Here is a 26556-nt window from a genome sequence, read left to right on the forward strand (position 1 = left end):
GCTCTGTGCCTGCCTGTCTATATTTGTACTTTTATCATCGTATACAAGGCAAAAAAAACACCCTAAAACCCCCCACTGCAGCTCCTCCGTATATCTTGCGCAAGCGCGATAAAATTAGGAACTTTGGCCGAGGGCAGAGCAATGTAGTAAGAGAGTGGCGACACGCTTTGATCTCGCCGCAAAGCGGGGTGCTATGGGCTATAGTTCCAAACATTGGAACTGTCCCATTGAGATAGAATGAGCGTTCCGCATTCCATTGTTACAATGGGAGTCAACGTTAGTGTCGTGACTCTCTTACTAGATTGTCTCTGGCCCAGGGTTACGTAGACGCTTACGTAACGCAGTGCGCATGCTATTTTTTCTGTTTATGTTTTATTTTTTGGCGCGAGCGGAGAGACAACTCTGTCTGAAGGAGGGTGTATTTGTGTCTGTCTGTGTTCGTGTGTGCGAGATAAACAGCTTTATCCACGAAAAAAAATAACGTACGTTAAACAACCTTAGAGTATAAATAAACAACAAACTTAATTAGGACAAGGTTGTCGTTTAGTCGGGTTGACATTTTTTGCGTCCTGCTTTAAATTTGGACTACGTGTCACTGTTTAAGTCAGTACAGTACGGTAGTGGTGGTACTGCTGCTAACTATAGTAGACAGACAGGTTATCCAGCTTGTCCAGTTAGCATTATGTATGACAACATGTGTAATTAGTGTTTATTTTCTTCTCCGTGCTTATTTTGGGCTTTTGGCTGTCAGACAGTTTCAACCAACCTGCTGGTAGGCTATATGTAACCAAATGTGCGTGGAATAACGAACGAACGCTACACTAACTCGAGCAGGGTGAGTTAAATTCATGTTATGTTGAACCATAGCTCTGATCCATAGCCTTCTACTGCTTCTACGATTCTGCCCTGCGCAGTAGAGCTATGGAACAGAGCTAGTTGAACCACTATTATGAAAAATGTTCTCTCTGATAAGTGATAACCCACATTACACACATACATTTCCACATGCAACTGAACTGACACTTTGTATGATTTAAGTTTAACACACACAATGACACATTTAGCCCCTTTCGGAACCTGATGTTTGTACATCGCTACAACGGATTAAGTGCAGATGCCTTAATCTTTGTTTGAAGTTTTGGCTGCTCTGAAATTCTCTCTTCCTCACTTCCTTATTGACTTCCCATTGTACCGCCTCCTGCACCGAGACTGGCTAGCTGAGACCATAGAGTAGGCTGAGGTCAAGGCCCCAGTGAGGCTCTTCAATGTTGAAGCACTGGGTACTACATACGGTAATAGGCTAGGGCTAGGAAAAAGGAAAGGAAAGCTAATATGTTTACCCAGGGTAACTGGACTAAGCTCAAGAACTTGTTTACAGCCTCTAGGTGCAGCCCTACTGTACCTGAGTCCTCAGCCAAATGTTGCGTTCACACAGGAGGATTAAACGATGCAGTCTACCATTCATTGTCAATGGAAGCCAGCGACGTGACGTTGCAAAGACGGAATTAATGCATGTAGCTGCTCCAAATCAACTCGCAACACGCTTTTGCATTGTTTCATCTGAACGCACCAAAAGGCTTTTGCCTAGTCTAACTATAATACCTTTTCTTGTTCTCTCTATTACAGTTCACTGTCTACAAAGAACAGAAGGGACTGTAAATAACCAGCCAACTCAGTTCAGCTAAAGACCATTCCCTCGTCATGCCAGTGGCAGTGGAAAGCACAGTGACCACGACTCCTCTTCCCCTCCCTGCTCACTTCGCCCTTGCTGAACAGTCCTTCTCTCTCAAAAGACGGCGACGACTGCCTTTCTCCTCATCGTCTACATCCCCCTCATCCCCTGTCCAGCTATTACATTCTTTGCCCCGATGCCCACCACCACCATGTCCTCCGCTAAGCAGAGGAATGTTCCCCCAGCGACAAACCCCCTGGAAACCCATTTCCAGTTCTCTCAGTAGGACTACCCCTCGGACCTCTCTTTATGACCCTAGCAAGCAGCAGTCCTACTTCGACCAGTGCTTCACTAACCTGGGCCTGCTTGGGAGAGGCTCCTTCGGAGAGGTCTACAAGGTGAGAATTACAAGAGAGACAAAAAATGTGGTAAACTGACCTGGTGACAATGTAAAAGAGGGTGAAATTATTTTTTTGTGCACACTCCATGAGAAGAGTATAGGTAGAGTGAGAACAAGGGGAAAGGGAGAGAATCAGGTTAAACTAGAAAAAGTGCCCCTCTGGGCACAGGTCTCACAGGTTGTGGCCTCCTGGTGGTGCTATAATAGGCCAATGTGAAAAGGGTGCCATTTGTTCTTATGCCTTTGATGGCAATTGGATGATTTGAGGCATTTTGTGCCAAAAATCCACCTGTTGGTGGCGCTTTAACAGGCCAATGTGAAAAGGGTGGGATATATTCCTCAGCTGAGTAGGAAAGTGTGTGAAAGATTTCATGTAAATTGCACGCTGCATTCATGATTTGAGTTTTTTTGTTTAAAACGGGCCAATCCTGCAAACTTTGAAAGCTTCAAGTTTCACGCAGATTGGCGTAGTTATAGGTAAAAATGTGAAATGCTGCCTCATGGTGGCGCTATATTTATTTCTTAGACATAGCACATGAGTAATTGTTAATGGCAGACAATGTTTCTTTCTTCTTAATAAACAGACACTTGGAGTCTTGCACAGAAACATATGCAAAACATAGCATAATACAAATATGGTTAGGTCATACAAGACTCAGTGTTTGCGTTGGACCTGTGCACAAGCATGCTCAATTTATTATAATTTGCTGTCTTTTGCGGTTATTTGCTTTTTCTTCTGCCTATTCGCGGCCGGCTACTAAAAATCATAGTGTGCTGGCTGGTCATGATCGTGTGGTGGCCCGCCACACAATAACGCATATAGGGAAAACACTGACTCATCAGAAGGTTTTATATGTCATAGGTGCTGAGCCACGAGGACGGACGTCACTATGCAGTCAAGCGCTCGGTTCATCAATTTAGGGGCAATGGCGAGCGGAACCGGTGTGTGAAGGAGGCACGGAACCATGAGCGTCTGTGTCCCCACCCCCACATTCTGGGCTTTGTGGCAGCGTGGGAGGAGGCTAGCCGTCTCTACATTCAAACAGAGCTGTGCTGCACTACCCTGCTGCTTCATGCTGAGGACCAGCCTCCTACCCCAGGTCAGTGATAGAGCAAAAGATTGAGGAATAGAACTGCTCAAGAATGAATGTAGAAATAGAAATGGATAATTCAGGTCAATATGTCACAATTGCTTTTTCTGAGCATATCATTTAGCTTTCCTTCTGTAGTTTGTAGTCAATATGTTGAAAATGTATATTCATAACTATATATCCATCCATCTTCAACTGCTTATCTGGAGTTGGGTCCCAGGGGAAATGGTTCCAGCAGAGACCGCCAAACCTCCCTTTTCCGGCAACATTAGCCACTTCATCCTGGGGGATGCCTAGGCATTCCAAGACCAGTGAGGCTGTGGTGATATATCCCCCCATCTGGTCCTTGGTCTGCCTGGGGGCCTAGACCTAGTGGGACGTGGAGGGGGCTCACAGCGCGGCGTCGGCACGCCCACATCCCACTGGGGCCAAGATTATGATTAATCTTTATTGTTTTAATAGTGAAAAAACACGTTGAATCTCAAATCACCAGTCATTAAATTTGTTTTAAAACGGTCTAATCTAGATGAGCCCGCAGCATGGTCCTACCTGTGTGACCTGCTCTCAGCCCTGCACCACCTGCATTCCCAGGGATTTGTCCACCTGGACATCAAGCCTGCCAATGTTTTCCTCACTGGCTCGGGTCGTCTTAAGCTGGGAGACTTTGGGCTGCTGCTGGAGCTCCCACAAAGGGGGTCAGTCTCATTGGGAGATCAAGGAAAGGAGGAGGATCTCCAGGAGGGAGATCCCAGATACATGGCCCTTGAGCTGCTCAGAGGAGAGTATGGTCCTGAAGCCGATGTTTTCAGGTGAGAAACTTTGTAAAACTATGGGTTATGACAATGGTAAACAAGGTAATGTTGCACTGTCACAATCGCCTGATCGCAATAACTTTTGCATTATTGTCAGAATCTTTACTTCATCTGAAGAAAAAAAAAGTTCATACATTTATAAATTATTTATTAAATTAAATAATGGAAATAGCACATCTATAAACTCAATGGTTGTGTGCTAGTAAAAACACAAAAATCTTATACATGTATTAGTATGGCCTGTTTTAACCATAGTATATTATTTGTTTATTTTGTGTACAATGCCAAAACCACAATTACGCAAATTATTTGTACAACAATTAATTCATCAGTCAAGTAAAATTGTGACAGCCCTAACTGTACTTACTACAAAAACAAAAATGCCTGTGTGATGAAAACCCTCACCTTTTTATTATCTAATATTTTTTTCTCAGTCTGGGTATAACTATTTTGGAGCTTGCGTGCAATATGGAGATTCCCACAGGTGGAGATGGCTGGCAGAAACTCAGACAAGGCTACCTCCCATCAGAGTTTACTAATGGTAACAACACCAAAAGCATACCATTGTTTTATTTCTTTGAGGAAGCCATTGCATTTTTATATCAGTATGGAACTTGTTTTAATGCCTTTAAAAGTGTGGATTGGTTTGAAAAAATGACCTAGGAGGAAATATGACTGTATACAGCAGGGGCATGGCCATTGGTCAAAGTATGTTTTGGGGTCGCCAAACCAAAAGGTTGAGAAGTTAGAACCACTGCCTTAGGTCACAGTCCATGAACTAAACATGCCTGGCAAAGCAGCATAATGTCATAATATGCCTCTCTATATTAGGCAACTTGTTTCATTGCGATATGTATTTGCAGTCCTGTCAACTGAGCTGCAGACAGTGCTCAGGATGATGCTGGCACCAGAGCCATCTGAAAGAGCCACTGTCACTGACCTGCTATCCCTCCCCTCTGTGAGGAGAAATGGGTGGAGGAGATACCTGTCTCTACTCCTCCATGAGGCCATGCTCACTTTGTTGTCCCTCTACCAGGTAAATGAAGTTGAATGAATCAGAAATACTCTATTGCCAAGTATAATGAATTTAGGCACAATATTATAGATGAAATTCGTTCTATAGAGGGTATGCGCATGCATAAAGTGAATGGGAAATTGAGTGGAAAAGTGAGTTTAACGTTGCTTAATGTCATCTAATGCAATCAGATAGGACTTTTCTGTTTGGATGTATGGGCTGTCAAGGCCAGAAAGCCACTCAGTAGGCGTTCCCGCATAACTTCCTTGTATAATGATGATGTCACGCGCATACCCTCTATTCTTTTTTTGTTTTCTTTTTGTTTTAAGTGAAAATATACAAACTCAATGAACGACAACACTTTATGTGCTTGTAGAGATGATATTTTCTCTATGAATACAGGTGTGCCTTGAGATTTTAACTTGCCCTTTGGTGTGCCTTAGGCAAAAAAGGTTATAAAACCTCTGTCCTACTCCTAGAACACTTGTTTGAAAAGATAAAACCCACTTATCAACTGATCACCTTAAATAACAAAGATGCCTTCTTTTGTAGTCTGTGGTTTCCGTTGGTTGGAGATTGCTGTCATCCCTTCACTTGCCACTTCTACATTGGACAGCCCCGGCACCCTGCACTCCTCCAAAGGACAGCTGGGAGAGAGACTTTACACTGCCGCTTAGCATCTTAAATAATGACCCAGGCAGCCTAGACGATGATGATGCTGAAGATGTGTTTATACTGGATCCAAATGACTCCCCAACCTTCTCACACAGGTGAGAGAGAATATAATAGGCTAGACATTCCCAATCTGTAAAAACCATGAAAATGTTGTCATCAATACTGATTAATAGGAACTTATGAGTTTATCAAAATCTTATTTTATTGTTTAAAAAGATAATAATTAAAACACGTTCTCAGAACGCAATTATTGGCTCCCGTGTTAAAACCCATTTAGACTTGTTGTAACCTATACATTGTTATACCTTTCAATCCGGATGATACCTGTGTCTCATTAGTTTTTGCTATACATGTAGCAACTAATTATTTAGCAATTTTTAATAAGAACTAGAAGGTTTAAAAAAAAAACTTTAGGTTAGGTTTTAGAAGGCGTTTTTAGAATCGGCCTCAGGTCTAAATGGGTGAGAGAGCAGCTATAATGAGGTGAAAAAGATTAACTTATAAGTTAATGTAATGTCTAGACCACTTGTTTCTCTTAAATGTCTTGCTCATATGTTGGAATTTCTCTTCACTCAACAGGATCAAATCCAGGCTATCTGTGGGAAGCACTTCTACTCCTCTCCGGGCATCACCGACGACATACTATCAGCTCAGTCCTGCGCAGACGCCCACTGGCTCTGGCCTTGGTCATTCGCCCTCATGCAGTTTGGCACACACCCCTTCCAGCATCTACTCAAATGGCTCCTGCCTGACAGCCAGTCTGAGTCTCACACACACAGAGTCACAAGCACATAGCCTGAGCGACCACTCCTCGCACAGCAGGCATTGTGCATGCTCTTCTGGTTCACAGCGACGTGCACGCTATAGGGACCAGACAGAGGATGTCATCCCTCGTTCTTGCTTTGAACCAAGAAAGAATTTGATCAGTCTGTTTGAGCAATCGGCTGGAGAGGGAAAGCGGTCAATTCAGACTAAATTAGACTTTACAGACTAAATAAAGAGCTAAGTGAATGTGCTGAGACATGTGAATGTTTAGTTTTTAAAATTCCATATTGCCATTTACGGTGATCCTATAAGGATTTTCTTTACCGGTATGTTCCTTCAGAAAAACTGAAATGCTGAATTATATTATATAATGCTTAAAATGAACATTTGGTTGTTTGTTTCTGGTCAAGTGCTAATGACGTGGCTGTGCAATGTTTATTTAAGACTGATCTTAATTAATTGGTCTGTGCTGAAATGTCCATGTTTACGCAAGGCAAAATAAACTGAGGAACTGGTTACTGGGTGTGTCTGTGAGAATCCTTTATTACAGTGGTTCTCAAAATTGGGTACAGGGACCCTATACAGGTCTGTAACTCTCAGACTGTACAAATGGAACACTAACAGTAATGGAGTCCTTGAAATTAAAAGGTTTGCTCCATAACATGTTAGTAGTAGTAGTAGTAGTAGTTACTCAGTGAACAGTGCGCCACTAGAGGGCGACAAAACATTAAATATCTATTAATCTGCAGAAGAATTAGAATTGTTTTGGGTGTAGCCGTGTAGTTGCCTTTCGAAGCTGATCTGGGAACTGTAGCCTAAAGCAAATGACTGGGTCATAGGACAGGATACAGGACAGGAGGTACAGAATCTGATCCCTGAACAGTTGATGGGCCAGGGAGAGCTACGTCATGGACCAGGAAGAAAGCTGTCGAGATACGATACGGTCAGATTTTTGTGTCGAACAACTCTTTTACGATAATTTATTTGATAAATACCAACACATTTAAACTATTAACTTGAACTATCCCCAACTGGTGTTTTATTACTCACCAACGACAAGGTAACATTAGAGGGACAACTACAACATTCAATAAATACTATAACAAAGCTGCAACGAGGATTCGCAAAGATGTGTTATAAATGCATTTGTAGAAAAACACAAAGAATACTGTTCCATTCCTAACAGGATTCAGTGTATCTGATTTGATGCTAAAGCGTTGATGGCTACCAGCAACATTAATATCAATCTGTTATAATGACCGAGGGAAGAGATTTATAGTTCCCTCCTTGCATGGTTGGCTCATGAACGATACACTATTATTTGGACACTGTTTTAAAGCCGGTCCAAAGGATGTCAAAAATTGAGCGTCTGAATGCCCGGGTGACGAAGCTGCTATCTGTGGCCGTGCACGAGGTTCTGTTGGTGGTGAAGGACACTGTGTCTGAGTACCAAGAGAAAACAGCCAGAACTCAGAGAGAGAACGACAGTCTAAAGAGAAGACTCCATGAACTCCAAGACCAGTTGAAGAGAGAGAACAAGGGTAAAAAGGACAACAAGCTTGATGCATATAATCAGATGGTTTATATGAGGACGTATTCTGTATATAAACATTGTTATTCATTTGTATTTTGCAGAAGTTGTGCCAACGGTTGCTACGCCAACATGGAAGACCAATGTGGAGGTGTGTTCCATCAAGCAGGATCAAAAAGAACTGTTTGCAGAGGAAATAGAAATCTCATCTAATGAGGACAGTTCAGACAATCTATCCCCAGATTCACCTAAAGACTGTGCATCCAACTGCGAGGACAATGTTCAGTCACTAAGTATCTCTTGTCTTGAGCCAAAAAGAACAGGTAGACCTGATTTAAACACTTGTCAGTTTGATTACCCAATAACCCTTAAAACAGAGACCTGTGACAGAACATTAACATCAGTTTCAAATCATGTGAACTCTGCAGATTTAAAGTCTGTCTCTGCAAACAGTTCTCATCCTTCACTCCTAGCCTCATTTGAGATCAAGACAGAACCTGAATTAGGTGAGGATTCAACACACACCACAGAGTATTTGTATGATGTTTCCGGGACAAGCGGTCCAAACCTGGGTTCACTAGACCAAGACCCTAATTCAGGTGCCTTCGTTGGATCAAGGATGTTCTTCAATCCGGGCCAAATTGACATTGAAGAGCCACCAGCAGTTGGTGGCAACCTCACTGCGCCACTGTCCAGTAGGTACAGCACAAACGGTGATGTTGATAAACAAGATGACATTTTCACAAACTTCTTAGGTGGAACAGGCTTGCGAACATTCCAGAGACATCTCACACGGGAAAACCGCTACTGCTGCTCACTCTGTGGCCGTGCCTTCAGACATGCAGGTGACTTTAAAAAACACAACAGGGTCCACACAGGAGAGAAGCCATACTGCTGTTTAGTGTGTGGGAAGTCTTTCAGCCAGTCCGGCTACCTGAAAATACACCAGCGTTACCACACGGGTGAGAGGCCCTATGGCTGTGCTCAGTGTGGAAAACGTTTCAGTCACTCAAGTAATTTTAAAAAGCACCAACTTACTCATCTGTAGCGCTAGTATGTTTCACCTTTTAATAAAGAATATAATCTTTTTACAAGTTATGTTTGAAAGGACTATTTTTAGATACCTGCATTTGCAATACACTGATTATTACTGGATGGATGTGTTGAAACAAAGTATACCCATCGGTGCCACACTGATTGCAATGGTCTTCATCATATTCTGTTGAAAAGGCCAGTAAATGTTGTACAGCTGGAGCTAAGCTTGCAAATTACTTTATGGGCATTTGTACTGAAGAAATACATGTAAAATAATTCATCACATTGTTTTCATTTGAAATGTAAGTCAATGGCCTGTAATTTATTTTAGAACTACAATCAAAGTATATGAATTGATAGTGTAAAAAAGGCAATGATCGACCCCAGCCCATGTTCACTGTTATCCTTGAACTGTACAGTCTTCCACACAATTTGAACTGTATATCAAATAAATAACCTTGAAAGTTTGGCTCTGTAACTCCCTAGCGTCCACAAGAAAAATACTAACAAGTTGTCAATTTTATTATTCAAAATATTGAATTGCTTGGGTAGAACTTCAACAGTACAACAGTACAACATTAATTTATCTCAATCATAGCCACATATAGAAGCTAATGCCAATTTATTGTTTCATTTCAGTATAGTGAAAAAGGATCTTTTTTCTTACCATACTGTATAACAAGCTTAATATTAACCAATGGCTTGTTGGTACTTAACATGATCACTGACAGGTCAAATTCACAATGACAGCAGGACAATCTCTGAACATTATAGCTGCACCCAGTCTCACATAGATTTTTAGATGAATATTTCACAGTTTAGTTACATAACGTAACAGGAGGAAGGTACTTCAAAGGGACAGCTGTGGTATGTTCCAATTCAACAGAAGCAGAGAATCATACATGATGTAAGCAAGCATATGACATTTTATCAATTAGGTTTATTTTACATTTTTGAATCCAATTCACTTCAATACTATGTAATTGCTGACCCATTTCACGTTAGATACTTGTTACAGTCTATGGTTAGACAATGGCACTCAATCAAGCTGGAGCCAGGCTAGCCTTTGACCACTTAAGCCCCATATAGCCTATTGTTGAGAATGAGATTGTAAATCTGACATTTTCACCATTTTAGAAAACGAGACGAGACGAAACGAGAGATGCCAGGTTGTAAGTAGTTAAACAGTGAGGCACTACTGAGAAGGAGTATGGTCAACTGTGCAAACTGTACCAGTATCACCAGACTGACTTACTCAATTTTAGTCCTTTAAATTCCCTGAGGAACATTGATGAGCCTCTTCCATCCCCTTTGGTCTTGTGCCCTCAGCTCCAGTTGTTGCCATGACAGCCCTTGCGCCTTCATCTCCTGCTCTGTGGTCCTTCTCCAGGTGGCTCTAGGGCAGGCCTTCCTCTTTTCCTCTTGCCTTGCGTATTCCATGTTCGTGCATGTTTTGTGACTGATCCATATGTCTTCGCAATGTGTGTCCTTGTCCTACCCATGTCCATTTCCTCCTCCTGATTTACGTTTCTATTGTGTCTTGTCTAGTGAGGTCCCACAGGTTGACATTGGAGATGGTGTTGGCTGTTGGGCCATTAGACTCCTGTATTTTGTTGAGTATGTTGTTAGTTATGTTCCAGGTTTCAGAGCTGTATAGTAGGGTGGTTTTGACATTTGAGTTGAAGATTTGCAGTTTGGTCTTTTGCTTTCCGGATTTTATTTAAGACTAGACCGGTGCCCGGCTGTAGAGCATGGAATCGGTAACTATGGAAGTTGGAGATCCATGCCCCACCCGGCTATGCAATACCCGTTGTACCCATGTCAGAGTACCCGTTCCACCCATCTGTCTGTGTCCCTTTTATTCCCATATATGGAGATTTCTGTATCTGTCTCTCTATTCCTATATATGGAGTTCTGTGTCAGGCATGCCCAAATATGGAGTGTTGTGATGTCAGAACAGGCCAGCTCCATATATGGAGCCTGGGCAGGGGCCCAGGGTCCGACCAACACAAACAACACAGAGCACTGCACTCCCTGTGGGGTGTGGAACGTGTGTGTCTAATTTGAAGTCGTGGGGCGAATGGTTCTCAAGTTACGTGCATTACAGCCGTACACGTACGTACAGTACATACACACAGACAGACGTGGTGCATTTATAGATAGATGTTGAATGTGATCCTTGCTTTTCCTATTCTGGATTCTGGTATCCTCCTCCTATCACCATACCAATGTCATATTGATCTGTCGCTGTCCTATGAGCACGTAAAGCACTGTCATGCATAGGCCTATTCTGCTTGTGGGTAACCAATACAATTTCTGAACTGCAGAAGGACCTGGTGGTTTCTGAATTAACTAATACAATGTAGTTATAAATGGATAAATGAACACTTCCAAGTTTACCATCAAATGGTATCTTGAATGCTCCGCTCTCAATCAAGATGGATTAAAATACATACATACATACAATCAGTACCACCCATCACCAGACAGACCTGACAACCTGACCACAGACGAACGGAACAGCATCACAACACTGCGGAACAACACACAAATAGTTATTAAACCAGCTGATAAAGGTTCAAAAATAGTAATTTTAGATCATTTCCAATACACATATGAAGCCAACAGACAACTATCCAACACAAGATACTACACTCACATAGCAGCCAGCATACAACCACAGACTCAGATCAAACTCAGACAAATCATTACAGCACTTTATCACCAAAACTACATCACCTCCAAACAACGCGACTTCCTCTATGGACCCGATAACCCCAGACCTAGGATATTCTATCTACTACCCAAAATCCGTAAGGATCCCCAGACCTGGACTATTCCCTTCGAGGTGCCTCCCGGCAGACCCATAGTGTCAGTCCTACCACATAGCACAATATATAGACCTCAACCCCCTCTCCACCATACACGCCAGTTATCTAAGAGACACATGTGATTTCCACAGCCTTTACACTAACATACATACAGCCACTGGTTTACAGGCAGTTAGAAATCTCTTTCAGACACACCCGGACAACACTAGACCAGACAATGCCCTTTTATAACTATTAGAACTTAGTCTCAATTGCAATGATTTCACATTTAATAACAAACACTATTTACAGATAGAGGGCACAGCTATGGGCAAGAAATTTTCACCCGCTTATGCCAACATTTACATGAGTGAGTGGTAGAGAGAGGCCTTGGCAAAGTGTCCACTACAACCTACCATGTTTTTCAGATTTTTAGATGACATCATAGGGCTCTGGCCACACACCTTACAACAGTTTGATACATTTTTACAGATTTTGAACACACACCATGCTTCCATAACCATCAAACACATAATTCATCCAACAGAGATTAACTTCCTGGACACCACCGTATTTCTTCATACAATAGATCATACACATAAACGACTACTGACAAAAATATATTTTAAGGACACAGACACACACGCACTACTCCATAAACACAGCTACCACCCAAAGCACACCTTTGCAGGAATCATCAAATCACAAATCATTCGGTTTTTCAGGATTTCATTCAATAGGGAACATTTTAATCAGGCCACACACACACACTCTTCACAGTCCTCCGAAGGAGAGGTTACAGCAAAAGATTTTTGCGTACCATCAATCAATCAATCAATCAATCTTTATTTATATAGCACATTTTTCAGGCAGCGAGTGCAGTTCAAAGTGCTTTACAGTAAGAACAAAAAAAAGAAATAATAATAAAAATAATATATATATATATATATATATATATATATACATATACATACACATACACATACACATACATATATATATACACATACACATACACAAATATACACATGTATATCACACCATCAGGAGCAATGCCCTGGCCTCTCTCTCCTCCCACCCCTAACCCTCTCACCCCTAATTCTAACCCTAACCTCAACCCTAGCTTTCCTCCCCAGGCACCTCAGAGCATGTATCCGGATCAGAGGCCTCTCTCTGGCGCAGGGACAGGGACGGACCTGGACGGGGCCCACACATTACCCTCTCCTCTATGTCTTCCCTCCTCCAACTCTTCTTCTCCTACCATCCAGGCCATCGGCTCCTCTACCACTACAACACTACTCCCATTCATAACCACATTTTCACATACACTCCAACCACTACACCACAAGTTCAAACAGAATTTCACCACTACACAACAATCTTACCCCCCATTACAAACACATCAGGTCATTTCTGCACTAAGAAGGAATAGGAACCTGGGAGACCTCCTTGTGCATTCCAAATTTTCCACTTTACCTCCCAAGCCCCCACAGCCACATACACTCCATTTCAAACCCCGCAAATTCATCAACAACCCCCATAGTCACACTTCCTCCCCCATCACGGATCCCCTGTCTCTGACCACCCCCAATATAGTTTACATCATCACCTGCACACAATGTCATAAACACTACATAGGAGAAACCGGACACACATTAGAAACACGCCTCAAACAACACTTATATCACATCAAACGAGCAGACATACACACAACTCTGTACACACACTTTCAATCCCATCCCATCACTAACCTCATCATTTCAGGTCTGGAATGTGGAGTCCGATGGACCAGTGGACAGCGGAAACTCATGGAGCACAGATGGATTTAAAAATTGCAAACTGTAACACCCACTGGTTTAAATGAAAGAAGTTGAATTCTATCCCTTTTCTGTTCATTTATCTGCAAACTAAATAAATGGTATCCAGGCCTTGCTGTGAACTTTTACTCTTTTATGGTTTTAGGTTGTTTTATTATTGTCCATTTTTTATATCCATTTTACCATTGGGTTTTAGAGGACAGTTTCGGACCATGGTTTAGGTATGCGGTCTTGCCGGTCTAGCCTAACTTGGACTCAGGGGGGTGGACGCCTCTGCCTTGCATAGTCCCCAGTGAATAGGCAGTTTGCCCTTCACTGGTAACCCCCCTTTTTTGAATTATTTTTAAATATATGAAGGTATTGTGGGCTGGGCTTTTTACAAAAAAGCCCCCCTTTTAAATACATACACACATACATACATACCTACATACATACATCTCAGAAGTTTTAGCAGTTTTTAAGGACCCACTTTTAGGCCAGTGCACCAAAGCAAGCTCTTGCCTTTTTTTAAAACCCTACCCATTTTAACCAAATACATACATACATACATACATACATACATACATACATATAAAGCATGAAGACAATTATTTTAGTGTGTTCCTTTAATGACATGTTTTGGTCCACATTATTGCAGTTAACCAATGCAAATGTGCTTAGTTTCACAAATAGTTTCACAAACAGTGCTTCTTTTGCAAGGATTAGAAGACAGGTTTTTGTACAGTACATGAAAAGATGAATAAGCAAGCACACAGCAAGCTACAGCATTATATCAGGTGCTGAAGCCAGATGTTTGAAGTTAAGGTAGATTACACTACACACAGTAGGCCTACACACAGTAGGCCTACACTGTGACTTGTATTGTATTCAATATAACATGTATTTTAATTGGCCACAATCCCTTGAGGGAGAACCACCCCAGTCCCTAAATTCAGAACATGAACATGGACGTGACCATATGTGTCAAAGTGTCAGACTGTGTGCGTGTGTGTATGTGTGTTTCGGTGGCACTGGCAAACGACTCGTCTAAGCATACTCTCCCTCCATGCCTTCGGCCTGGTGGAGACAACAACCACACCGAACACCATTACCCACAAGGCACTGCACTTATACGGCATTAAAAAAAAATGGATGGGCCGTTTATTTACAGCTCCGAGGATATCGTCAATCAGGTCGGTCTTCTTCAAGACTTCATCTTCACCATAATAAAGTAAAAGGAGTGGTCTGTGGTTGGTGGCGCACTATGGCAGTTTGCACTAGCTAGGCTATGTGGGGGTAGGAGGTCAGGCTACGCGTTAACTAACAACACGCGAATTGTTCACGTCACGGCTTGCTAACTTTTAAGTTTAGAAATCAGAACATTATATACACGCCGTTGCGGTCGCTTGTATGAAAACAAATAAACTGGCGTTTTACACGTGCTGATGCTGTTAGGCTCAGCCGCTCGGGTTTTCGTTTAAATCAAAGCTGCGAGCCATCGAGCATCGATCACTGATGATCAATGTCGCAGCAGCATCTGCTGATTACATACACTGCTGAAACACACAACCCATATTCCCACATCAACTCACCAGCTGCGCATCAGTATAACTGTAAACCATGTCGAAACTTGAACGTTTGAGCGCCCGTGTGGCCAAGCTGCTGACCGTGGCCGTGCAGGAGGTCCTGGATGTGGTGAAGGAGACCGTGTCCGAGTACCAGGAGAAAACTGCCAGAACTCAGAGAGAGAACGACAGTCTGAAGAGAAGGCTGCAGGAGCTGCAAGACAACATAGGGAGAGACTATGCAGGTTAATAGCTCAATTGTTATTTATCGTTACATTACAGCTGCATTATTTCCTTTTATAACCAACAATGCATCGAAACACTGAGTTGTTTCTTATAATTATAATAATTTGAGAGCAAAAGTTAGTGATTAGGTAGACCTAGAATGCCTGTGATCATTTAATTATACTTCGCATACTGTATGTAACAACAAGAGCCGTTCTAGGGCTAGTGATTAGGAGGAGAAAGAAATGAAATGATATGTCCTCACTCAACTTGTATAGTTTTCTTGGTTTAGACAATTCTTGCATTCACCATGACCAAAGTTTAATGTACTCTTGTCAGAATGATTTGTGGCTGATTTCTTTGGTGTCATAATTCACTAGATAAGAAACTTCAATTCAAAATAATTGATTGTCTATCAGTCAAGCACCATAGTTTACTCAGTCACTGTCTGAGACCCCTTTTCCACCGGTTGGTTCACAATGGGAACGGTTCAGTTCTCTCAAATTGTAACGTTATTATGAATTGAGTAGGCAAAACCATGTAGTTGACTACTTGCATGAAGACAATGATTTATTGTATTACAAATTTTAAATGTTTACATATGCAAATGAGGCATTATATAAGAAAATATGCAAAAATAGAAAATATGAAATGCTACTGTGGGAGGGTTACTTAATCATATTAATTTACTTATATTGATCCTATAAACAATTTAATATAGGTATAGTTTTGCCCACTCAATTCATAATTAATGTTACATGAGCTCTGGCTCATGGACTAAGAAAGAACCAAAAATAACTAAAACGGTTCCCGTTGGGAACCAACCGGTGGGGAAAAGGGGTCTGAGTGCTTTGTTTGTTGTTTACAGACAAGACTCTTGACTACAATCAGTCTTCAACTCAAACCAAGCAAGAAGTCGATGAACCAACAAGGCAAGATGAACTTGAACCAGAAAATGATAGTAGATGTGAGCCAAAGGTCAACTGGAAGAAACGACTAAGGAAAAAAAAAGGGAACTCGGAGGAGTTTACATCTGAGTTAGAAACGGACACCTGCAGCCTCATGGTTGCACTAGGTGAAGATGAGTATCCTGAGGGGTTGACAAATGTGTCCAATGCAGCCCTGACTGTTTACATGACTCATTCGCTGGCTGACACTGACCAAGACCACTCCACAAAGCCTGGGAGCGGCTCAAGCGCTCCCATTCTCCCAGTGATCAAAACCGAGCCTGAGCCACAGGAATATTCATCCTCACATGAACATGTAAATAATAACCAGCTTTTCTCATCGTGTGGTGTGGTTGAGAGCAGCGGCGCAGCACAGAATGATGGCAATGCAGAGAATCCTAGTCTCCTGCACTACATCAACGCAGATGGTCTCAGCACGTTTGTGGACACATTTCCGTTTGAATGCCATCCTGAGCTGGTCCAAAGCATCCAGAGAGCCAGCTTTGAGAACAGTCAGGATGACAGCCACATGTGCGTTGTATGTGGGAAGACTTTCAACAGAATTGGGAATCTACGGATCCATGAGCGCTGCCACACGGGGGAGAAGCCTTTCCGTTGCCTGCATTGTGGAAGATGCTTCAGTCATGCTGGTAACCTGCAGAAACACAAGAGGGTCCACACAGGTGAAAGGCCTTATGGCTGCCAACAATGTGGCAAGACATTCAGTCAGTCAAGTCACCTGAAGAAACATCTCAGAATTCATATGGACAGAGATGAAAAAGGAAGTCGAAGAATATAGGCTCAGAATTCATTTTGAGTTGTATTTATTGAGCCATGTACAGTTATTTGTTTTATTTTGAGTTATGGCTATTTTAACACATTAAAGTAAAGTAAGCACTAATACTTTCTTTTTAAATCATGTTTCAGTGTGTTTAGATAACATCACCATTACACCATTGAGGTGTGCCTATTATGATGCTATCTTTAAATCATAGCAAGATGCATGTTCTCTGAGTAAAAATTTCCCTAGCCTTTGGTGTGATGAGATGAGTGATGAGAAATACATGATATGTGTATAATGTCTAATACTGTAGGCATATGTATGCACTCAGAATGTATAACAAAAAAGAAAACATGGCCTGTAAAAAATCAGTCTGCTCATGACTCGTGAGAGAGATTCGTCAGAATCTGGGAAAAAACTCTACGAGAGTCTAAATTTTGGGCTACTCATGATGTATACCTTCATTAATTAACTAAACATATGTTTATCTGATTTTATTCTTAAAAGTGCAGGAAAAGACACTTTTCAACAATTTGACGTTAGTATTTTGCTCCTTTATTCTTTTTTAGATAGATGGATCATAGATGGCTAGATGGACATGGAGACAAAGATGGCATAGAAAACATTGACTATAGACTAGACCTTTATTGTGAAACGCAACCGAGTAGAAGACGTTGATATTGTGCTTCCGGGGTCATCTATTTTATTTACATATGTATCGCGTCCTTTGCTTCTAAATAATCGTTCAAATTTGCTTCAATGGTTAAATTAATCTGAAGTTGTAATGTTCTGTTAGCATTATAGATGTCCAACGTTTGTAGCGGCTAAACAGATTCACGGAAACTGATTTGACCCTGGTATTGAGCAACCTTTTAAACGATTCAAGAGCACTTTCAAAGAAAACGATCAGTTCGCCAACAAGGTAAGCCATTGGAACGGGGGAGGGGGAAACGCTGAATATACTCTTTGAACAGAAATCAGGAAGATGTGTAAATCCGTAAATTTTTATTTTTGATTGATTGATTTACAGTTTGCAGAATTACAGTACATTTCAAGTACAACTCAATACAAAAACTGTTAACAGTGAGTGGACGACACCATAAAGCATTACACTTGTTTACAATAGGGCCCACCATTTTCAATTCATCAAAACATTTAGAGACGTACGAATATACACAACTATATAGTAAAAAATAAACCATCATAGGAGGTAAAAAGGGAAAAAAAAACATACAGTGAGGGGAAACGGGTGTGTGGGGGATACAGATTTTACGGGGGCCAGTTTCGAATTGCAGCCATCCGTAGGTGCCCTTTGAGAGCAGTTTTGAAGGAGTCAAGGGATTTGCATGTCTTAATGACTGTTGGTAGGGCGTTCCACATTTTGGTGGCATAGGAGCGAAATTAATTTAATCCCTTGTTTGTGCCGAATCTGGGTTGCACATGGTTTGTTGAACTCCCTCTGGTGTGGGTGTGGACTTCGTTGACATTAAGGAAGTATTTAGACAGGTACATCTTGGTGGTGTCTTGTGGACCAGACCCATTGCAAGGTGCTGTACTCTGTCAACCCTAAGCCATTCCAGCCTGTCAAAGTGGGCAGGGGTGATGTGGGTTCGGGGAGTGAGGCCAAGTAGTAGCCTGACCAGTTTGTTTTAATGGCCTTAGAGGTGCTGTGGTACCAGGAGGTGCAAGCGTAGTCGAAGAAACCTTGTACGAGGGCTCCTGTTAAGGTCTTCAAGGTGTTTTTGTGAGTGAGTAGATCCTATATAGGGTTAAGATATTACTGTTGTAAATAAAGGAAATAAATAAATGGTGACTATAGCATTAGGCATAAGAAACTCCAGGTTAGATCCCTTCACACAGAGCATGTGTGAGCAAGTATTTATTAACAGTTTGCAGAATTTCACATGAAACTTTGAAAGCACAACTCAATACAAAGACTAACGCTTTAATGTGGATGACACACTGATAAAGCATTTACCATTTTCAATTCAACAGAACATTTAGAGACTTACAAATATACACCTGGGGGTCGAGAAGCACGCATCCGCCTCGTTGCCGGCAGACTGCTGGGCGAGCGCTGGCACTTTGGCATGGGGGCATCAGCTATAGCTATAGGTTGTCGCCGTATATGGAGCGTGAAGGTGAAAGCCATCGTTATTTCACCTAGAGCTCCATATATGGAGACAGACTATAGCTCCATGTATGGAGACATCAGACTCAGACTAGTGTAGAAACCGGCAACAATAAAGAATCACACCCGTGTGAACTGAGGGGCGCTTTAACTATCATTACATCATCACGATATAACATTATATGCCGATTTGCTCAGTGACAGTCAGACAAACAAACATTAAACTCTGTTCATTGTGTTAGTGACAAAACAAACATTAATTAATTAACTCTGTCCATTGTAAATGGCGTTTTTAATGTTTGTCTTGTCTAGACAAACATTAAACCTTTAGAACTAAAAAGAACATCGCTAGGATGCAACTGGGACGTATCCTCAGTGATCTATCCCAAGGTCATCAGGGTTTCGGGTCTTCCAACATCATACCCCTCACTCGGGTGACCCAGCCAGTAGCTGCCCTCGATCAGTCCCATTAGGGAAAAACCAGGGACACACAATCCGCTGCTCCAGAACTATTCTGCCGGTACTGGGCGGGCCATCCTGCACGTGGAGGGACTAGGCACTGTGGGTTGACTCCTGGCCGGGCACCTCCTACTTCTCACCAGGTCCTCTCCTGCTCTCACCAGGGTTACTTGCAGGACCTGTGCGTTGCACCAGATTCCCAGCACCAGACACTTCATTCGGGAGTGGTGGATGCAAGGAGGTAAAAAGGGAAAAGAAACATACAGTAAGGGGGTGGGATTCAGATACCGAGTGCACATAAGACCATGGACAATTTACCAACATTGAATTCAATGACTTGTATAAGGTTACTGTTGACCTGCATCCGTTTGATCAGTGTCTGTTCTGATTCACTCTTATTAGACCTGTATGTTTGACCAGTACTGTTGATTCACTCTAATCTGCGTAAGCACAGATATGTGTTGCCATGGTCATCATTGGTCACTTGCTTTATTGAGAATAGATACTGGATAAATGGTAAACTTGCATTTATATAGCGCCGCTTTACATAGATTGTGCATTACATTCATCCATTCACGCACACATTCATACACTAATGGCAGTGGAAACCATGCAAGGCACCAACCTGCTCATCGGGATCAGCATCTTGCTCAAGGACACTTCAACACTAACTCTGGGGGAGCCCGGGTTCGAACTAGGAACCTTGCAGTTGCCATCCGGCCACTCTGACTCTACCCCTGAGCCACCCCCCGCCCCCTGTATGCCCAAAGATGCAGGATACAATTGTTGTAGTACTACAACTTGATCTACATAGAATAGAACATCATTATTTATTACATGTTTATTAATATCATACGCTGTCGAAATTGTGTTTCGTGTGATACTGCTGCCTTGTCTGTCATCTTGTTTTCCAAATGTTCTGCTTGCTTGAAGAAAAATACTTCAACTGAATCGTCACTCACGACTCACCAGCATTAAGGACTAAGATGTTTCGTTATTTTCTTTTTGTCATTTTAGGATGTCTAAACTTGAGCGTCTAAATACTCGTGTGACAAAGTTGCTCACTGTAGCAGTGCATGAGGTTCTGGAGGTGGTGAAAGAGACTGTATCAGAGTACTTGCAGAAAACTGCCAGAACTCAGAGAGAGAATGAGAGTCTGAAAAGAAGGCTTCAGGAACTGCAAGATGAGTTAAGGGAAGCCAATGAAGGTGAGCTTCATTACTGTAATTGTTATTTATACTTGCTCTAATTGGTAATATTTAACCTAAATTCTTCTTGGTTGCAGACATGTATGGTTTGTAACGCAATCGATTGAATTTTGATTTTCACAATTACACTTTTACACATCTCTTTGAGTATCAAAATGATGTGCTTTCTCTCCTACAGCCAATAAATGTGCTCCTCTCCCACCATCCTCTTATAAAACAAGGAAAGATGAACCAATGCAGGATGAACTGAAGCAGGAGCCAGAAAACAGTCAAAGACATGATCCAAACCTCACAGAGACAAAGTCAAAAACGCTTCAGATGGAACCATTCAATCCAGGCGAGCTGACCTGCACAACTGCATATTCGCATGCAGTCGAACGCAGCACCACAGTTGCACTAGTTGAACAAGGAGAACATGATAGAATCTCAAATGTGACCAACGCAGCTTTGACAGTTTACACAAGTCATTCACTAAATGTTGAGCAAGATAATTCAGTGGGACAAATTAAATTAATCAAAATGTCTGGAAACCTTATGAATCCCCCGTCTCTCCCAATGATAAAAACAGAGTCCGCACCACTTCCATATTCAGCCTCGCATGAACATTTGGATCAGAATCAGTTATTCATGTGTGGAGATTTGGAAAGTGGAATAGTACAAAATGCTGGCATGCCTGAGTCCATGACAGACAACACAGAGATTCCTGGCATGGTGCATTACATAAATACAGATGGTCTCAGCACCTTTGCAGATTCATTTCAATTTGATTGCCATAGTGAGCTGACTCAAGGTATCAGGAAACCCAATTATGGAAAAAGACTAGAGAGTCACAGTTGCAATATATGTGGGAAGACATTCAACAGGATTGGGAATCTAAAGATCCACCAACGTTGTCACACAGGGGAGAAGCCTTATTGCTGCCTACATTGTGGAAGGCGCTTCAATCATGTCGGTAACCTGCACAAACACAAGCGGATCCACACTGGTGAAAGGCCTTATGGCTGTCAACAATGTGGAAAAACTTTCAGTCAGTCAAGTCACCTCAAGACACATCAAAAACTCCATATGAACAGGCGTTAACAGTTAACAGTACTTGAATTAGTAGTTGGTTGATTTGTCGAATTGCGTTGGTTTTATTGTTGATTTGTACTCTGTGATAACCACTTACAATATGTACTTTAATACAATAACAATATTCCCAGTTATACAATCTTTATAAAGTGTATTTAGTATGTCTTAAATAACAAAACAAAACAGTGTGGTCATGTTTATATATTTGGATATAGCACATTTTCAAAACTGCTTTTGGTTCATTTTATGCTTGGATAACATACAATGTATGCTTTGTAATTTATTAGTGTCATACTTTCATCCCATGTGGGATTACATGACAAGCAGGACACAAGCTCACTGACAATGATAATACAAAATTGGGAGAACTAAAAATAAAATAAAGAAAAACATAATAAAAACACGATAGCCTATTAATGTATGCTTTGTTTTGATAGTCTGCAAGGCTATTATTTTCTTATTGTTGTTATCAATAAATAATGAAAATGTTCTCTTTGTTGATCTTTATAAATTTCCTTCCTCAGTTCAAGGTACAAGGGGGAGAATTGTATCTATCATGCTTTTATTTTGAAATACAGAACAAGGAAGTAATTGAGATTATTCTTCCGGAGGTTAAAGATAATAAAAAACAATGGTTAATAATAGCAGTTATGTTTGCTTGACATTCGTGAAATCGTCTGTTGAAACGCCACTTTGCTAGAAGTTTGTTCAAACCAGATGGTTATAACGGTGATGTGTTAGTGTAAACGATATATAGGTCGTACCGTCGGTTACAAGAAAGCACTGGAGGTTTTCCAAACATAAGAAGGTAATGCTATAGCCATATGATTCACATGAAGCTCGTACTACTTCACGAGCCTCACGACAGTCATGTTTCAGGGCTAGTAATGTATACTACTATACTTACATTGACAGGTGCTGGACTAGTTATGACGTTAAATAGAAACGTCGAAGGGTGATTCCTAGTATTCGGTGCCCCATATAAATAGGCTATAACTAATCAAATTTAAACTAAATCAAAAATTCGAATTTTTATTGTAGTATAGTTCTAATGCTTCTAAATTAATGTTATTTTGATAAATGTATTTAATGCTTAAGATCTTGAAATAAACTTTATCCCTGACTTTACTGTCCCCCTGTTATGCTGATGCAAAACCACGGGGTCACCCTATGTTCCCCAGGTTCTATGTTCCCCACTTACCTTAGGGATAGCGTTATAGGTTTCTGGTTCAGTGTTTTGTACTATACAATTGTATGTACGGTATAAGTACAGAACAAAGCATGTTTGTTTTTGCCATCTTTGTTGAAGAGTCTGAGCAATTATGTTTTAGTTTATTTTATGCCAGTAAATGTTTAGTTGGCTAAAACTAGATAGTTTAAGTAGCCTATAGGCAGACCTAAAGTTCAATGGATTGTTCAAAGACTGAGCTTAAATCAGAATGTGCTACTAAAAGTAAGTCTAAGTTGCTAAAATACTTTTAGTCTTACTAGAATTACTAGAATTACTGGGTTAGGTTTCTGGTTTAGGTTTATTCTAAGTGGGGAACAAAGAACCTTTTTTGCATGGTGGGGAACATAGAACCTGGGGAACATAGGTACGCTCCCGCAAATCCACCTGTAATGTCCCCCCGACTTCTCGCCACATGACTTAAAAAAATTGCATAATCACTCAGATCACCCAGATTAGCCTACATTTTGACAGTCAGTGACAGGACGACTGCTAGGCTAATACAAACTTAATTTGCTTGGCTCAAAGCTCAATACAAGTCCCAAAATCACAGTCTGGTTCACTAGTTGGGTCTAGTCAACTCTAGTAAGAGTAACTACAGTTGTTCTTGACCAAAGAAATACTGCCCAACAATGTCAACAATATTTTTACATACAAACATATCGTTGCTGTCCGGAAGAAACCGTTTTTTTAGGTTTTAGATTTATTTTCCATAAATCAGTGCTATTGAACACCCTTTACATCTGTGTGTTCATAAAAGAATATTGAAACAAGCGTATTAAAAAGCGATTAGACAATAACTTGAGCGGGGTGTTTTTTCCTGAAAAGAACTTGTGCTTTCTTCCATACAACAGAGATATACAGTATAATGGCCAGTCACTGGGCAAGTGTGCATTAGATTCTAGCTCCAGGTTAGCTCACTTTTCACTTCACACAGAGCAGTCTTGTGCTGTAGCTCTTGACTTAGGCACATAGAACATGTAAAACTGTGCAACATTGAAACCTAAATAACATAATGTGACTTAAACAAAGATGTTTCTCCGGCCATTTTAGGATGTCTAAGCTTGAGCGTCTAAATGCCCGTGTGACAAACTTGCTCACGGTGGCAGTGCATGAGGTTCTGGACATGGTGAAACAGACAGTTTCAGAGTACCAGCAGAAAACCATCAGAACACAGAGAGAGAATGATAGTTTGAAACGAAGACTTCAGGAACTCCAAGACCAGTTAAAGGAAACCAGTGAAGGTGAGCTTCATTGGTTTAATTGTTACTATTTGCTGTAATTTGTAATATTTTACCATTAGTTCCTCTTGATTGCAGACAAGGGTCATTGGAGGTAATACAAAAAAAAGGAATCATAATTATAATTGTCTGTTGACTGACTGTTCAAAAGATATGTATTGCTTTCTGATACTGTTTTCACATTTACAATTTTACACATCCCTTCCAGCATGATTGAATATGATGTACTGTCTCTTCCACAGGCAATAAATGTGCTCCTCTCCCACCATCCTCGTATAAAACAAGGCAAGATGAACTAGTGCTGGATGATCTGAAGCAGGAGCAACGATTAGAAAACAGTCAAGGACATGGTCCAAACCTCACAGAGACAAAGTCAAAAATGCTTCAGATGGAACAATTCCTTTCAGGGGAGCTGAACTGCACAGCAACTACGCATGTGGCCGAATGCAGCACCACATCTGCACTAGTTGAACATGATAGAATCTCAAATGTGACCAATGCAGCTTTGAGAGTTTACTCAAGTCATTCACCAGATGATGAGCAAGATAATTCAGTGGGACAAATGAAATTAATTCAGATGTCTGGAAACCTTTTGAGCCCCCAGTCTCTCCCAATGATAAAAACGGAGTCAGAGCCACTTCCATATTCATCCTCCTCACACGAATATTTGAATCAGAACCTATTTACATGTGAAACTTTGGAAAGTGGATCAGCACAGAATCCTGGAATCCCTGAGTCCATGACAAACAACACAGAGATTCCTGGCATGGTGCATTACATAAATACAGATGGTCTCAGCACCTTTGCAGATTCATTTCAGTTTGAGTGCCATAGTGAGCTGGCTCAAGGTATCAGGAGATCCAATTCTGGGAAAAAACAGCAGAGCCACATTTGCAGTGTATGTGGGAAGATATTCAACAGGATTGGGAATCTAAAGCTCCACCAACGCTGTCACACAGGGGAGAAGCCTTATTCCTGCCTACATTGTGGAAGGCGCTTTATTCATATTAGTAACCTGCACAAACACAAGAGGATCCACACTGGTGAAAGGCCTTATGGCTGTCAACAATGTGGAAAAACGTTCAGTCAGTCAAGTCACCTCAAGACACATCAAAAACTTCATGTGGACAGGCGTTCTAGTGTCCAGTGAAGAAAATAGTTGAGTTGAGTCTGAGTATTCCATTATTACATGGTATTACACACAGACACGCTATGCGTGCATGTGTACTACTGTACTGTATGTGAGAAGTAGTCTTACTATTCCCATTCTGTCAAACTGTTATCACTTACCATTATAACACGTAAATCTAAATGACGGAGTGGTTGCGCAAAGACCCGCCCGGCAGCACTGTTTATGCAATGCTGTTTATTAAGTATTTTTTGTTGAATTACTCATGACAAAGTTGTATCCATAACATAAACAATTCACTAGTTCTTTGTTTCAATCATTTTATTATTATTATTTTCACAATTATATTACCTGATCATCTTCTTCTTAAATATACAAATACACTAGTCATATGCATACATCTGCCGTGCGAATTATCAAAACATTAGAAAGTAGCCGGGGTATCTGTTTGTATCTGTTTTCATCAGATTGTGAAAATATAATAATAATTATTATTGAAAGAAAGAACTAGTGTATTGTCTGCGTGTGCTGCTTGCTTATTTTATGGATATACATACTGTTGACTTTTACAATTTTGTCATGAGTAATTCAACAAAAAATACATATAACTGGCACAAATAAATTGCATTAAAGAGTGCTGCCGGGCGGGTCTTTGCGCAACCGCTTTGTCATTTAGATATATGCCATTATAACAAGCTGCAAATTTCAATGGCTGAATAACTTCACAAGATGCTTATGTAACTAACTATAATAAATAAGAGTTTATTTTCAATATTTTACACTCTTCAGAACGAAAATACATTGCATGGATGCAACTGGGACGTATCCTCAGTGATGTATCCCAAGTTCATCGGGGTTTCGGGTCTCATGAACATCATACATGTGATCAAGTCCCGACTTACGTCCCAGTAGCTACCCTCTATCAGACCCATTAGGGAAAGACCAGGGTCACACAATCCGTAAGTCTAT

General features: G+C 41.1%; 4 protein-coding genes across 5 annotated transcripts; all 4 read left to right on the top strand.

Annotated features, from left to right (window-relative positions):
- The first annotated feature begins 167 nt into the window (after positions 1-167).
- On the top strand, positions 168-6928 carry pkmyt1 (protein kinase, membrane associated tyrosine/threonine 1). 2 transcript variants are annotated; one of them, XM_080789447.1, is made up of 8 exons: positions 168-835; positions 1627-2070; positions 2935-3172; positions 3690-3972; positions 4410-4516; positions 4839-5011; positions 5543-5760; positions 6245-6928. In XM_080789447.1, exons 2-8 carry the CDS (start codon positions 1702-1704, stop codon positions 6657-6659), a joined length of 1803 nt encoding a protein of 600 aa, XP_080645573.1. In that variant the 5' UTR covers positions 168-835; positions 1627-1701; the 3' UTR covers positions 6660-6928. The 2 variants fall into 2 exon arrangements, with proteins under 2 accessions (XP_080645573.1, XP_080645574.1); XM_080789448.1 differs by having other exon boundaries at positions 168-482.
- Positions 6929-7350: 422 nt separating this feature from the next.
- LOC308332986 (uncharacterized protein) lies at positions 7351-9463 on the top strand. Its single transcript, XM_080789141.1, has 2 exons — positions 7351-7971; positions 8066-9463. The coding sequence occupies exons 1-2, from the start codon at positions 7782-7784 to the stop codon at positions 9007-9009; spliced, it is 1134 nt and encodes a 377-aa protein (XP_080645267.1). The 5' UTR covers positions 7351-7781; the 3' UTR covers positions 9010-9463.
- Positions 9464-14740: 5277 nt separating this feature from the next.
- LOC308332958 (uncharacterized protein) lies at positions 14741-17276 on the top strand. The gene is made up of 2 exons (XM_080789104.1): positions 14741-15412; positions 16261-17276. Exons 1-2 carry the CDS (start codon positions 15223-15225, stop codon positions 17136-17138), a joined length of 1068 nt encoding a protein of 355 aa, XP_080645230.1. The 5' UTR covers positions 14741-15222; the 3' UTR covers positions 17139-17276.
- A 538-nt stretch (positions 17277-17814) lies between these two features.
- On the top strand, positions 17815-26501 carry LOC308333545 (uncharacterized protein). The gene is made up of 7 exons (XM_080790004.1): positions 17815-18042; positions 20728-20918; positions 21097-21993; positions 22514-22519; positions 23171-23228; positions 24271-24461; positions 24701-26501. The coding sequence occupies exons 2-7, from the start codon at positions 20729-20731 to the stop codon at positions 25606-25608; spliced, it is 2250 nt and encodes a 749-aa protein (XP_080646130.1). The 5' UTR covers positions 17815-18042; position 20728; the 3' UTR covers positions 25609-26501.
- The last annotated feature ends 55 nt before the right edge of the window (positions 26502-26556 follow it).

This window comes from Protomyctophum bolini (genome assembly GCF_963924005.1).
Source record: "Protomyctophum bolini genome assembly, chromosome: 18".
Lineage (NCBI taxonomy): Eukaryota > Metazoa > Chordata > Actinopteri > Myctophiformes > Myctophidae > Protomyctophum > Protomyctophum bolini.